This window comes from Lepidochelys kempii, chromosome 11 (assembly GCF_965140265.1).
Source record: "Lepidochelys kempii isolate rLepKem1 chromosome 11, rLepKem1.hap2, whole genome shotgun sequence".
Taxonomy (NCBI): Eukaryota; Metazoa; Chordata; order Testudines; family Cheloniidae; genus Lepidochelys; species Lepidochelys kempii.
In genome coordinates, this window is record NC_133266.1 from 31,214,403 (window position 1) to 31,229,948 (window position 15,546).

The window sequence follows — 15,546 nt, forward strand, 5'->3', positions numbered from 1 at the left end:
GTGCTAGATTGTGCAATACAGTCAGTTGAAGAACGTTTCATGCAGCTCAAGGAACACAGCACTATATTTGGGATGTTGTATGATATTCCGAAACTCCTCACTATACCTGAAGAAGACCTACACCAGCAATGCGGGGCACTAGAGACAGTGTTGACACATGACGACATGTGCAATATTGATGCAAGTGATTTAGGTGATGAACTGAAAGCCCTTTCAAAATACATTTCAGCAGGATCAACTCCAAAGGCTGTTCTGGAATATATGTGCACAAATAAAATGACCACCCTCTTTCCAAATGCTTTTGTTGCTCTGCACATACTTCTAACACTTCCTGTAACAGTTGCCAGTGGAGAACGCAACTTCTCCAAGCTGAAGTTAATAAAAACACATCTACACTCCACAATGACACAGGAGAGGCTGGTCAGCCTTGCAACCATCTCAATAGTGCATGAGCTGGACCAGACTGTGGACCTTCAGGAAGCAGTCCAAATCTTTGCAACCAAGGCGGCACGGAAATCACCACTTTGATTATTCAAACAGATAAAAATGCCAGTGTTTACTACGCAGACAAGATAAATTACATTTGCTGTTCAGGTGTTTGAAAGTTAAGTGTTATTTAAAATTTTTGAACAAGGCATTTTGTTAGTTCTCCCTTATTGGGGTAGGTAGCAGACCAGTACCATGAAAGAAGTAGGACAGGAAGAAGGCAGAATTGAGACTTTTCAAAGTTTTGGCCCAAGCGAGGGGACATGGGGGTGTAATTTGAGCTCCCCACCTCAGATGCCAAAATGGGCCGGCCCTGGCCCTGGCAATCAGTAGCAGCCTGATCCATGCCTCACTGAAGTCAAAGGAAAAACTCTTAAGGAATTCCATAGAATTGGGAGCTTTGCCCGAGGTGGGCAGGAGTTAACCTTTTATTTGTAATGTTGTAAACATCTGTAAAGTTAAACAGAGGGTGTTTTAAGGCAAGTCTGAGACCGTGTTTCAAATGCTGATGAAAATGGGGCCAGATTCTGTCCAATCTGCAATGTGAATATCTACTGTATATTCTACATTGTTTAGCTGCAGAGCAATGCAGACCTTTGCTATGGTAAAAGGCACACACTACAAACTGGAGAGAAGAATTTCACATTATTATTGTAAAATGTTTTGATACAAGTTCCATACTCTTCATTCCTAGATTATTTATAATTACTGAAATGAGATAATAAAGAATTGTTACAGAGAACAGTGAAGTAACAAAGAGAAGGCTAGTATTTAATAAGGGCTGAAAGTATAGGCTCAACATAGGATTAATTCAGATAAATTTGGTTTAATACAAATAAAGATAGCAAAGTGGGGTGGGGGAGGGGAAGACCCACATTAAAACACTGTCAGGGTTTTAGTGTGTGGCAGAGTTAATATTCACAGAGGAAACTTTTTTTAAAAAAAGAGCCAGGTGCTGCAGCAGGTAAGATTTAAACCATGCGACTTTAATGTTGCATTGATGTAAGTTTTTACATTTCATTTTCTGGGTTTTTATTCAAAGGAAAATGAGTCCCTGGGTCCACAAACAGGCAGCACAAAATGGTAAATTGTGCCTCTTTATGTCAGCCACACTTTAAAAAAAAATTTTCAGTTGTGAAATATTCTACTTATTTGAGATAGTCCCTGTCCCAGAAATGTGGAATACCAGGAGAATCAATCATTTCCCACAAACAAGTAGTGTTTTCCCCACTGTAACTCAAAACATAATACACAATCGGCTCAGATTTAAAAACAGAGAGAGCGAGAGAATGAGCTTACCTTGGGGCAGAAACCAAAAAAGAAAAAAAGGTCTCCTCTTGGGTTGGAAATTTAGGAAAGTTGTATGGTTTATGAGTTTTAATGGAAATGTTTTTAAACCAATACTACAGTTATCAAAACAATTAATATGATGCTATTTGGCTCAAGGCCAGTTTACCCAGAACATACAATCAAAATAAATGTGATGCAAAAAGCAATTACATGCTTGAGTCCAAGGGAATGCTGAGTAGAGGCCATGACCCCATAGGCAGTGGGACCTTCATGGGAAACTTCTATATGGATTTACTAGGGATGAAATCTTTTTGAAGCAACCTATACAATTCTGTAGGAGGAATATAATTCAAATTCCAGGATAGTTCAATAATTCTACAGAAACGTTTTTAATCCTCTATTAAACTTTATAGGATTTTTCCATAAGGGAAATGGAAACAAAAAGGAGAAAATAATATAAATAAATAAAGAAGGACTTACACTGATAGGAGCAAGAGGATGAAAAACTGAAGAAGTAGGGAAACAAATAGAGAATCATGGAAATGCAGCTAAGAAAAGAGATAAACCTATATAGATAGATAGATATAATTTTATGGAGAGTGAGAGCATGAAAAAAAAATGAAGTGACATGACTTGGAAAACCAATTTTGAATAAAATGAGTTGGTAATAGGCAGGGCAATTTATTTTGCACATTGGAAGATGAAAGCAGATGTGGGAAAGGTAGAATTATATAATTATTTGTTTTTCTTTGTATTAAGAAATTTTCCTATCAAACTTGTTTCCTTTCATTTACTATGTCACGATAAATTCATTGTTGCCTATATTTTCACTAGGGCACTACAGAATCCCGCAAGTTCTTGGCGCCATCTGTAATCTTATTCTATGAATCACTGTAATTAATGTAGTCTAAATGTTAGGATTTTGTGGGGTAGAAATTAGACTGGGGCAGGTGAGATTTTATAGCATTTAGTAGTCAACCTGCAGCATAGAATTAAAAAGCACATAATATTTATAACAGAACTCTAACATGGGAGTTATACTTATGTATGAAGGACAGTTACTTAGAATAGAAAATCCTTAGCAGGGATACTATCTTCATTAGCTGTAGAACTCAATGCACATCTAAGTCACACTCCAAAGAATAGCAGCAGCAGCCTTGTTTCTTTAAAATTATCTCTGTGCATGATTTAATTCCATAGTTTAACTAAAAAATTAACTAAAAATACTGCCTAGCTTTGATGCAGCAACAGGTCTAGCACAACCTCTTGTTAATGAAAAAAGGGAAATTGCAAGATCAAAACTTATGGGGAAGGCAGTTGTGGGTTCAGTTTTTATTTTAGTATCAGATACTGTACACAGAAGAGTAATATTAGTACAGAATGAATAGTAGGAATCCAAAATTGCATTGGAACCATTTTTTAAAGTTACTTCAAATAATTGGGTTTACACTGGATTTCAGAATACCAAAAGTGATTTTGAGTAAGAATATTAGACATCTTTTAAATATATTTTAATAGATTATTTTTATGCTATAGACCATTTTAAATTTTTTCACTTGGTGTAGGTGTGTTGCAGTGGAAATTCACAAGTATTTTGTTTCTTTTTTATATGGATAACGCCTAAGGGAATAGTGAAAATAATAAATAGGAGTTGCTGGATGCTGAACACTTTGGAAAATCTAGCCCCAATTGCAGGCCCTGATCACTGTTGAAAATACAGCCTCATATAAATAAAAACGTATCTGAAAAGTAGTTGGAAGTACTTTGAGCTTGATCTAGCTCCCACTGAAGTCAATGGGAGCCTTTTCATTGACTTCAGTGGGAGGTGGATCAGGCCCTTTCACAAAGAAATTCCTTGACAATTTTTGTTTTTAAATGCAAGATAGTTTTGAATTACAGTATATGAGCTCATATGCTGGATTCTTCTGTTTTTGCACATTCACTGATATTAAAAAGATCCAAATCATCTTTAAACTTTGTAAACAGATAAAACACAAGACTAACAAGATTATCTTTTAACAGAATTGTAGTGGTTGGTTACTTTTCATTTAATTTTCAAATAAATATTGTACATTAGAAAGTGTGTGTATGTGACAAAACTGCCTGGTATAATTTATACATATAGAAGATATAAAAATATTAAAAATATATATTCAGTTTGACTGTAAATCAAAACATACAGAAATAAAACTTACTAGCTATTCATTAGAGACAGGCTCAGATTTTTAAAGGTATTTAGGCATTGTTCTACTCCACACTGCAATACCCAACTGATTTAGGAGCCTAGTCCCATTGACTGAGTCATTTTTTAAAAGGAGACTTAGAGCTTATCTACATCGCCAGTTAGTGTGCAGCAAGCCCAGGTGTAAATCTACAATGGTCTAGCCTGCCATGCACTATCTGACCATGTAGACCCTGCTACCTCATGCTAAAAATTATTTTAAAAAGTGACTTAGGCATTGCAATGCTGAGTGGAGCAACACCTAAATACCTTTACAAATCTGGGGTCTAACCTACAATCTAATTAAAGGGCCACAAATAACTATCTTCACCTCACTTTAAGCAGTGTAAAGTGACTGTATAAGTTCTACAAACATGTATGCTACATCTCACTAGTATCGATTTAAAGAACAAACAACATCCACTGCACCAGAAGTCAACATGTCAGGATAAAACATGGATCACTGACACTGCTGACTGAAAGCTACATTCCTGGTTTTACCACGTAAACCAGAAGTCAAAAGACCCAATGACAGAGATTAGTCACACTCACAAAAACTATCAAGTATCTATGCTATGTAAGATCACCCACTCTTGTAAAGACTTCCTCCTCTCCCTAAACCATAATAAAAGACCATATTGCCCAAAATCAGTGATGAGTGGAGAGATTTGTAGATCTAATTTTGTATTTCCTGGATTATGTGGGTTTGATATATATATTTTTAAACTGTGGTTATAGTGGGTATAAGAAATTATTTTTGTAATAAAACAAAATCAAAGACATATGAACAAAATCTGTCTCAAAGTGTATGAGAGTTACTTATCCACATGCCTGCCAATCCATTACAGGAAATCATGAAATACCAGAATATTTACAAACCTTTTAAAACGCCTATTGATACTACGCTTTTGTAAGCTAACATTATTGTGAAAATAACTATTTAGGGGTCATTTTGATGTCCTGTTTACCTGATACCCTGGGGCCGTTAATGAGATGCATATTTGATTGACCCTTCTGAAGAAGCCAGTACAGCCTTATGTCAATGAGCACTTGTGGAGAATGATGCCGGAACCGGGACAGGCAGGGGGCTGTGCCCCCCCTCACACTTTTTAATATGGGTGTAATTGGAGGGGTAGGGGTGGCATTGCCCCCTCAAAGGCAAACCTTGGGCAGGCTTGGAGCAGCACAAAGCGCAGCCCCTGCCAGCATTGCTCTACACCTGCACCAGGCTTACTGTGTGTGTGTGTGTGTTTGGGGGGGGGGGAAGAAATGCTGTCCCTGCCCCCCAAACTATACTCATGTTAAAAAGTTGAGGCGGGGGGCATGGTCCCCGGAACCTTCCAGTTCCTGCACCAGTGCGGCTCCCCCCCCCCACACACACACACTTCTGCAAAGGTTCTGGCACCCTTGTCTTTGGCCCTTTAAATCCACAGATTTTCTTCAACTGTTGCACATGCGTATTACATTCCTGTGCTAGAAACATTGAAAAAGTTCCTGTGTCTGCAGAGTGGATTGGACTCTTTAAAAATATTTTAAGTATGGGGGAAGTGGTCTGTGGGAGGGAAATACATCCCCCAAAGCCAGGTCAGAACACAGGAACCGCAATACAACCATTCATGAGTACTACTGCTCCAGCCTATAGTCTTGAACGTTTAGAGCCGGCACTAGGCTTAAACAGACTAAGCAATTGCTTAGTGCTCTGAGCAGATCAAGGGGGTGCTCCTATTCACTTTTTATTATGTGTTGTGTGGGGGCGGGCCAAAATATTCCTGCCTTGGGGCCCCAATGGGCTAGCACCATCTCTGTGAGCACTGTCTATACCACTCACCCTCAGTGTGGGAACTGCTGGTTCAGAGTTACAAATCTTGTGGACTTCACCTTGGCCCCCTTCAAACACAACTATCTGTGCTGGTGTACACAGGGTACAGGTTAGCTTGTATGAGTCTCTGCATCTGGATCAATTTCACCCAATAAATTGTGCTTTTACAGCAAATAACTTTGTTAGATCTTCTCACTCTGCAAAATACCAAAAGACAATAAAACTTTGACTAATGGTCTATAAAAAGGTTGGTGAAAAAATACATGCTTTTTAGATTACACTGTAGCATTCCTATAATTTCCCCCCACAAATACCAGGAAATACTGCCCAAATTACTTTTCCTCCAATTTGATAAAAAGAAAAACTGGTCCTTGGTTGAGATTTTGAAACAGTTAGCTCAGAGAAGGTGTTTATGGCAGTTTGATTAATCCCTGAAATAGGGGTAGATAACAAAAATACTGCCAAACCTTAACTACGGTGTTGCAAATTGAGCTGTAATAACAAATCTTTAAAAAAAGAGAGGTGGGTGGGAGAGAGAGAGACTGACTGACTCACATGTTTAGCTTCACAGTACACATTTTCAGTGGAATATTCTTAATTGATTGGTTACTAAATGATTAATACAACATATAAATGCACTTCATTGTCATAATATTGTACAGGATTCTATGGGAAAACACCTAAGAAGCTCAATGAATTTGGTCAGGTTTTAGTTAGAGGATAACACAGATGTGGTTTCTTTTACATACCTGTCTTTAAACCCATGCATTCCATCAACAGTGTATTTTGGTTTTAACTAGAATAAAAAGCTTAAGAATAATAAAATAGTTTAAATATGGAATGTTGTTTCGTAGTTCAGTTCTGCTATTTTCCTAATATGAACTTTAATTTAAAAAAACAACATGAGTTGGTGATTTGCTTTATAAAAACAGCAACACCAACCAAAAGTTGCAGCTGGTTGTAGCCAACTATGAAGTTATTTTTCAGTGCTGTGGTTTTGGCACTTAAATACTGCACTGTATATACGTGAGGTAGACAGAAAAAAAATTGCATGTAAAAAGATGGAGAGAATGATTCCTTCTTTTCCCCCAAATCACCCATTTAGGCTTTGGAATCTTCATTTACACAGAGCTGCGAAATGGTCTTCTTAATGCGGAGCGCAGTTAGTCGAGCTGCCCCATTAGCACACCAGCACTCACGCATTATTCTACCCATGATTCGGAGTGCCTTAAGACAAAGAAAAAGAGGTTTAGGATTAAAAAAATCCACTGCTTCAGTGCAGCATCAATTAAAAATACTCCAATGCAAGATATAATAGAATACTTTGAAATAATATTCCAGCAGAAATTACAGAAATTTAGAAAGGTTTGTTTTGGTTCGGTCAAAGAGAAAAAGAGTTCTTTGATATGCAGTGCCGTCAGGCCCATTTCACCATATTCACCTTAAAAGTGCCCCTTTCTTGCACTCAGCAGGGGAGGGATTTTGAATGGGCATCAGGGGATGCCACACAGTGCCCAGCGGTGGGTATTTGTGGGAGGAGCAGGAGAAGGGGTACAAGAGTGCATGCAAGGTGGAGGTAGGACTGCCCACCTCCCTAAGGCCTGCTGCCTCCCCATACACTACAGAGAGGGGTTCGGGTTAGCGACTGGCTCCAGAGTGACCCAACCTGCACATTTAAGTTCTTCCAGGCTTTTCAAAAGCTCCTTGCTTTTGCCAGCTAAAAAGCTAGGCATTCAAATCCCACTGAAATAGAGAGGAAGTCTGGCACCTAACTCCCTTGGGCTACTTTGAAAATCCCAGCCTTAAAGAATAAATTTAAATATGCTTCTAAAAATGGGGGTTGGGGAAACTCACCTCACAACTTTGCCACTGGTTTGGGATATTTGGTCTCAGTTTCTGTTCACAAACTACCCTTCTCATATCTTCTATGGAGGGATCCGAAGGCACAACATCATAATAAGGCAACCGGTACTCCTCAATGATTCCTACAAGAGAAAAAAGAAACCATACTCCCTAACTAGGTTCCATACTAAACATCACTGTCCTTGTGCTCACTCATTTAGATACACCTGTGGAGTTCTAGGATAGAAGAGCCTTACCCCCTTCACCAACCCCCTTTGAATTGCAGCAGTGGGTAGGCCAAAAAGACCTGGTTGGAGGCAGCCCTGGGAAGAAGGCCACTAAAGATAACAAAGATAAGGTGAGTGGTCTTGGGGCCTTGGGAGAAGGGAGCTTAGGAGTAAAGAAGATCTGGTGGAAGTGCGGAGAGAATGGAGTTTCATCTTCTTGGTTCAAAACCATGTAAAATCCAAACTAGTAGAGGTTTCTTTGTTGCCAACCCTTGCGACCTAAACACTACAGAATGTGAGCAGGTCTACTGCATTCCCTGACAATATGGGTCCCTTATTTTCATATTGCCAGCACAAAAGTTCATCATCATCTGAGGTTAGTTTTGTGGATTTTTTCAGATCAAGATTTTGAAAGATAAACTTCCTGCAGACTGGAAACCGATCAATAGGGAAATTGCATGGGAGGAACTGGTTTTCTAACGAGTTCTACTATATACATTAGTTTCTTTGACAGGGGAACTGAAAAATAATTTACATATCTGTTTTGTTGCTTTTGATATTTCAGAATAATTAAATCAGATGGGCATTAACTGTACTTTATTCACTTGTTAACTCTTTCATATCAATAATTGCTCAACAGGAAATTTTTAAGTCCTGCAACTCTTTCTCCTTCCACAATATGGAAAATTCAGTTAAAATTGGTACATACATTGTATGAACGTATTTCCTTTAAATTCCTTTAAATTATTTTTATCAAGTCTGGAATGCAACATAAAACAGCCAAAAATTTTACCTCCAATTGAGCATCTTCGTGATATCTCCCAGTACACCAGACCAAGAGAGTATATGTCTGCACGTTTGAAGAACTCAAAGATGCTCATGTTCATTACATCATCAAGTATTTCAGGAGCCATGTACCTTTAAAAAAGTCATACACATGTGCACAATTTACAAAAGTTCTAACAAAAATTCTAATATCTGACATGGAGAGGGTTTGGAACATGTTGGAGAGCCACCCTCAATTTCCATTGACTTGCATGTCATTGACTTGTGTGTCAAACAAGGGACTTTCTATGATGAAAATCCTTACATGTTGTTAAATGACTAATAGCCATGAAAATGCAAGAGGTAGGTAGCTACTCCAGCCAAAGAGTTTTATTCTACCTCCATTTATATTTCATCTCAATGCTTATTTTGCTTTTCACTAATAAACTGTGCTCTACAAAACAAACTAATTGGATTTAATGAAATTAGTGTGGAAAAGCACCATCAAAGACTTCAGAGAGAATGAAAATGAATTCTAACCACAGTAAAGAGTGGAGTAAAGGTAGCAGCTGAGCATGCAGTCAAGGGTGAAAACATGTTGCAGTTACTACCCCCATGAGTGCTGACAGGATGCAATGTGGCTGTCATCACCACGGGCAGGAGGACCTAAAGATATGTGGTGTGCATAAGGCGGCAGCCCTGCCTGGAGCGTGGTCCTGCAACAGGCTGCAGCATGACAGGTACACCTGCCTCAGTTTCCCTTTTTAGAGTCCCTAACTCTACTTCAGGCTCTCTTGCTACACCACCACCTTCTTTAGGGTTGGTTATAACAAATGGTCCAAAACATAAGTCCCAAACATATAGTACATTTCTCAGGCCAGTGCAAGCAGTCATTAAAACTCCAGACATCTTGTCTCTTGATGCCCCACATATCACACACTGGCCCCTTTGACCATGGCTGGACTCCGTGTCAGCTCTCCTCTGTCCTTGTACCATGACAGCAATTCCAGGCCTTCAAAATGGAGTGCAACCCTGCTCTTCCCAGCAGGTACCCCCACACAGAGCCTCTCTGCTGGGAGCATCCTTGCCAGGGAAGCATCCCTCAATTCCCCTGGCTCGCTCCTGGCTCCTAAGTCCAGTCCTGGAGATGTCAGCAGGTAAGCTCTTCTGCTGTTCCCCCACCTTCCACCCTCTCTGGCCTGGCTCCAGCTCTCCAGCTTAGAGCTAGCAGGCAGGAAACTCCCCTCTGCTGTGGCTCCTGCCTTCAGCCCTGGCTCTCTGGCTCGGGGATGCCAGCCAGCAAACCCCTCTTGAGGCTCTCCTTGCCTTCAGACTTCCCCCAGGAAACACCTTCTGCTTCCTTCTGCGACCTTCCACAGACATCTCTCCCGTGCCCCTGACTCCCACTCAGGCAGCTTTGATTCACCAAGTCTCTTTTCTCCTTGTTCTACACCGAGGTGCCCTCTTAGCCCTGGTCAAATTGCAGTGTGCTGATAAGGCACAAGTGCACAGGCCTGGCTCCCACTTAAAGGACCAGTGTCACCCTGTAATAAGGTGTTTAACAACTAGTCATTCACTAGCTTTGGTATTCATATTAACTTTAGTATTTAATATTCATATTAACCAAATATTTAAAGCCATGGGGCGCACAGGCAAACCAGGAGCACCTGACTACCTATAATTTGATGTCTGAATTTGTAAACAGAATCATAACCAAGTCACTGGAAACTTTTACTTTAAATCCAGAGAGGTCCCAAAATACTCTTATGTCCACAAGAAGGGTTGGACCATTTCCACCTTGTGTTCTCTATCACAAAACATGGATATCTTAGATTAAGGGTTAAGATCTGCCCCAATTGGCAAAATGCTGCAGGCAGAGGTCAAAAAGAAAGGGGAACGGGCTGGGAAAAGAAGGAGCATGCCTGCTTCATACAGTGCTCAGAAATTGCACAGAAATGGAAATCAGGCTGAAAAGATCTTCCTAATATTTAAGGAAAAATACTTATCTTGTCTATTTAAGATGTCTTACCTCTTCGTTCCCACTCGAGGGTTCTGAGGTATGTCAATTGTGTTCAATACAGCATCATGTCTCACAGCAAGTCCTAAATCTGCAATGGCACAGGTTTCATTTTTTTTCACTAAGATGTTCTTAGATTTCAAATCTCTATGTGCAATAGCTGGTTTGCCTGTTAAGACAAAAAGGCAACTAAAAGCATTATTGTGAATCTTAAAACACAGCTTGTTTATTGACATCTCCCATCTCAACATAGAAAAACATTAGGGCTGTATTTAGCACAAGATAGTTTCTGGACATGTGCCAATGCTAACCAGAGGAGCCTAACCAAGGCATCTTTTGTTCATACATTTCATTTATTCCCAAACTGTAGTCATGTTTCAGGAACCAAAAATATCCTGTTTTCCATGCTCCTGCTCTACTCAGATATGCATTGGCTGGTGCATGCCTCTTATATCCCAGCTTCTCCAATGGACGTGTAAAAAAAAAAAAAAACTAGTCAACATTGGAGACAGATGGACTCCGCTGAGTATATTCCAAAACCTCAAGTAACTGAATTCTACAGCAAAATCCCCTGGATTCTGTGACACTCCAGTGGAGTGGAGTGGAGAACTTGTGGCAGCTTCAGATAAATAAAAACCTCCATTGTGTAATTTAATTAAAATGATAATGACAATGAAATGAAAATGAAAATCAGTACAATATTCCTTACATTGTTTGATATTAAATTCAATTAATTTTATGCCACTCCAGAATTTTCTATTTTCAGTGTGCTGTGGAATTTGTACTGCTAGATGTTTTGGTGGCTGTGTAGACTGCAAGCACCACTAAAAATGTAATTTTTTAATTTTATTATTTAATAAGGTAATTTTTTTAATTGTCTCTATTTATAAAGCACCATCTACATTTAGGGTTCTATTTAATTTATTTTACAATCTTTAAAGACAGCTTTAAAGACAGCTGTTTGTAAAAGAAGTCTTTTACCGTTCCTTGTGACTAATAAGCTAAAGCATTTTTGTAAATACCACCCAAAGTTTCCACTCATATTTCCTAAAAAAGGATATATTAAAGAGAAATACAAATACCTTGTGTACCAACTATCTCCATATGAAGGTGTGCTAGACCACTAGCTATTGAAAGTGTCAGCTTAATCAGACCATCAATGGTCACAGCATTTCTGTTTAAATAATCAAATAAGGAGCCTTGCTCGTGGTATTCAGATACAAGCCACAGTTGAGTCCAAGTTCCGTTATCTACCAAAAGAAAATAATCTTATTTAACATTGTAAAGAACTAGCCAAATTTTTTATATATATATATATATAACACAAAAGGATCAGAATATTCAAGGTGAGCCGATTTAAAAAAAAACAACCACCCCTATTTAACCACTCTTTTTTAGCCCCCATGCCACAGGAGTGGTTTCAAATCCAGAATTTCAAAGTGGATATGCATACCCGCTAAGGGAGGCTGCACTGCATGCATTTTACATTGTATATTCGGTATGTTATGCAGCACAGAGATCCCAGCAGATTAATGGCCTGAGTTTCAAAAGTGCTTAGCACTAGTCTTCCTGCTGAGAACAACAGGAGCTTCTGGAAGCTAAGTCCTTTTGAATATATGGCCACCAAAAATGAGGGGTGCTCTGTTTCCCCCCACAAGAGCTGGTGACAGTACCAACAACCAGAGAACCAAAGGAAATGCAGCTCATTGTTTTCCAGTGATAGCAAGATCATCATCAATTCTTGTAGCTCTTGGAATTAAAGATGAACTAATGTTTTTACAAGGTTTTTGTACAGCAATCTTGAATTTCAAGACATTCTCATATCATACTTTACTTCCTCCGATGTATTGCCATATTTAGTTCTTTTCCTCCTATAATGTTATCTGTATAAAGTGATCTATTTTTATAGATGTATGGCTTAAAGTGGAGGGTATAAAGCATTGTTGCAGCTTGATTATCAAGTTGATAGCATAAATAGTCAATCTTTCAGTAATATTTTACCAAGCATTATTCTAATTAATGAACTACCTTATAGAAATAGGACTCATTTAAACTTTCACTTAAATCAGTGAGACCCTAATCCCACACTGAACTCCATTCAAGCCTGCATCTGAGCAGAGCCTGATGGCTCCATGCAGATACAGAGGTCTGCTTAACGAAGGACTGCAGCCTAAAAATTGTAAACTGATCTCACAATCCTAATGATCAGATTTAAAATAAGTTTTTCTAATCAGCTCCTCAAATCATTAAACACACATCCCTCTGTTTTAGCAAAATAGAGCAGGGGTTGTGGAAAAATCAACTTCATTGGGCTGCCATAGTGCAGAGAACAAACATTGTGAAACTATGTTTGGAAACACTATATACCCTTGTTATCAGCAGCAATGAAACCCAGGATGTTTTCATGTCTCAGCATAATTGTCTGATAGATTTCTGCCTCACGAAACCAAGACCTTTCATCCCTTGAGGAGAAGATTTTCACAGCTACATCTTCCCCACACCATTTTCCACGCCAGACTTCACCAAATCGGCCTTTTCCTACTATTTCTTGAAGAACAATTGTTCTTGCAATTGTTCTTTGGACCAGTAGAGGTAAACCTAATGAACAGAATGAGGATAGTTGTAAAAGAGTGCATTAGTAATTATTATTAAATTCAAATTAAAAACATATATTCTAATATGTTGTAATTACCATGGCCTTACAAGTAACATACACATACTTTCCTGTGACTACTTTTTTCCAATTCTGACTAACCAAAGTGGATAAACAGAGAAGGCATGAATTATGCACAATCCTTGACAGAGTGAGGGATTGTAAATCTACCTCAAACATTCCTTGAACTGTATGTATATTATCATGGTTCTTTATGATTTTCAGTTGAATCTTAGTATAAGAATGTGAGCAATCTTCCACATATGGACATAGGGATAAGCATGACTTCTTTCTCTAAACTATCCTAGCGATGTTACTAACTCCAGACGTCCACATGCTGAAGCAGCAATGCAATAAATCATTTGGCTCAAAAATAAGTAAAGCTGGTCAGTAATATTTCAATCAAACAGCTTTTCAGCAGAAAATACTGATTCGTTGATACTAAACTTTTCACGGGTACATACCAGCTGCAACAAAATGTTCACAGAGAATGTTTTTTTATCAGAAATTCCATCCTGGACGTGAGAAAGATTCAAGTCCCTGCTCTGCCTCATTTAGAGTAGGAACTTAAACCTGCCTTTTCAACATCCAGTGAGTGCCCTAACCACCAACCTGTTGGCTATTCTGGAGATGGGGCTTGTCTGCCTGCCTGCCTCATTTTTCACATAAATCTTCAAAAAGGTCTTGGTTGCGTCCTGGTGGGGAAAAGGAAAATTTTCTCTCCTCACCAGCCTCCAGTGCCAGTCTCCTCTGCAAAACTCCATCTCCCAACCTTCTCCCCCTGTCACTCTGGTATGTCCAGCTCTTGTCCCCTTTGTATTCAAATCAGGCAGCTTCCTCCTCCATGTTGCCTGGGCCTAGTAGGGAAGTCACTGAGAGCAAAAGAGAAACAGTCTCCCTGCTCTCAGTGCAGGTGCCCAGACCCAGCATGGCCTGCAGCATATCCCAAAACTGCAACTGCAGGGAAAGTCCTGCTTGGCCACAGAAGATAGCATGCTCAGTGAGACAGACTCCTCCTGGGAATTTAGTAGTTAAAATCTAAGTCTCTGAGTATGTGCAAACTACAATATTAACTTGGCTAAATGAGGATGGATTTTGAAGGGAATGGAAAAGGCATGTCCCTCACATAAAGGCCATGTCCCTGCTAAATTTTAAGTCCCTGCTACAAACTGGAGGGTGGGAAGAAGCAGGGTTAGAGCTTTTCCACCAAAAAAAAAAAAAAAAAAGATGGCCACATTTTTTTTAAAAAACGTGGGCAAAACAATGTATTTTTCCCTAGCCACCTTCTTGGAAGTGGCTGAACCATTTTGACTACAATTAAAAAAAAAAAATCAGCCTGATGGAGATACCCAGCATGGAAAATTTCAGCCTAAAATGATTAAAATCCAGCAAAAGCTATAAGCAACCAAAAACTGGGTCTTATAATGGGAAGAGCCAAACTACCTTAATGATAGGAGGTGCTACCTGGTCCGCCCATAATAAAAGAATGACAAACTGGTCTTACTGTGGAGCTAGATTTAAGCAATTTTAGTAATCTAAAACTATATTTATTTCAATATAGTTTTGGTTGTTTTGCTCAAGAAACACCCAAGGATCACCATCATGAGACTGACCTTTGAATTTAGGACATATATCCTTGATAAGCATAAGCATGCATACAAAAAGAATCACCTTACAAAGTACCTTTAAATTCTATTATTGTTTGGATCGTCTAACAGTGACTCCTGCTTCACTTGGTTTATTGTCAGATTTCTCTTGGATTATCAAAAGATTCACTCTCTCTGACACCATTAATCCGACTAACCTCAATGAAAAACTATATTTTTGTTGGCAGTACACATAAGAATGCTTCTAATGTGTGAATACATTTTGTACCAAGTATTCCAATCTTTCCAGAGGAACAGTATCAAAGGCCTGTTTTTAGAAACAGTGACATTTAGGTTTAAACAGCTGTAATTTTTACATTGGTTCAGATTCTCTTTCTTCTGCCTGTTCCCTGTTACCCCTGTATCCCGCTCTCATGCCATAACTGCTATGGCCTTACCTACACTCAAGATTTGCCCCCCGTTACAGCTGTGAGTGGCCAGCTACTGGAGAACACCCTATAATGTGGACAGGCAAAACCGCTATTTGTTTGAAAGCGTGGTAAGCTGCACCAGTGTATACTGTGGCTCTCTCTGTGTTAGGGGTTTGCAATAATAGTTACACAATTAGCTAGCCAAAGCT

The 15,546-nt window shown here is 39.1% G+C and overlaps 1 protein-coding gene across 1 annotated transcript in view; it reads right to left on the reverse strand.

The window, feature by feature from the left end:
• Positions 1-3,222: 3,222 nt before the first annotated feature.
• Positions 3,223-15,546, reverse strand: part of ACVR1C (activin A receptor type 1C) — an 82,194-nt gene continuing 69,870 nt past the window's right edge. Inside the window, exons 8-14 of the mRNA XM_073305532.1 lie at positions 13,035-13,265; positions 11,750-11,917; positions 10,680-10,836; positions 8,679-8,803; positions 7,671-7,801; positions 6,566-7,043; positions 3,223-6,013 (exon numbers count right to left, since the gene is read on the reverse strand). Of these exons, the coding sequence (XP_073161633.1) occupies positions 6,918-7,043; positions 7,671-7,801; positions 8,679-8,803; positions 10,680-10,836; positions 11,750-11,917; positions 13,035-13,265 (938 nt within the window). The 3' untranslated portion in view covers positions 3,223-6,013; positions 6,566-6,917. The remainder of the gene's footprint in view (positions 6,014-6,565; positions 7,044-7,670; positions 7,802-8,678; positions 8,804-10,679; positions 10,837-11,749; positions 11,918-13,034; positions 13,266-15,546) is intronic.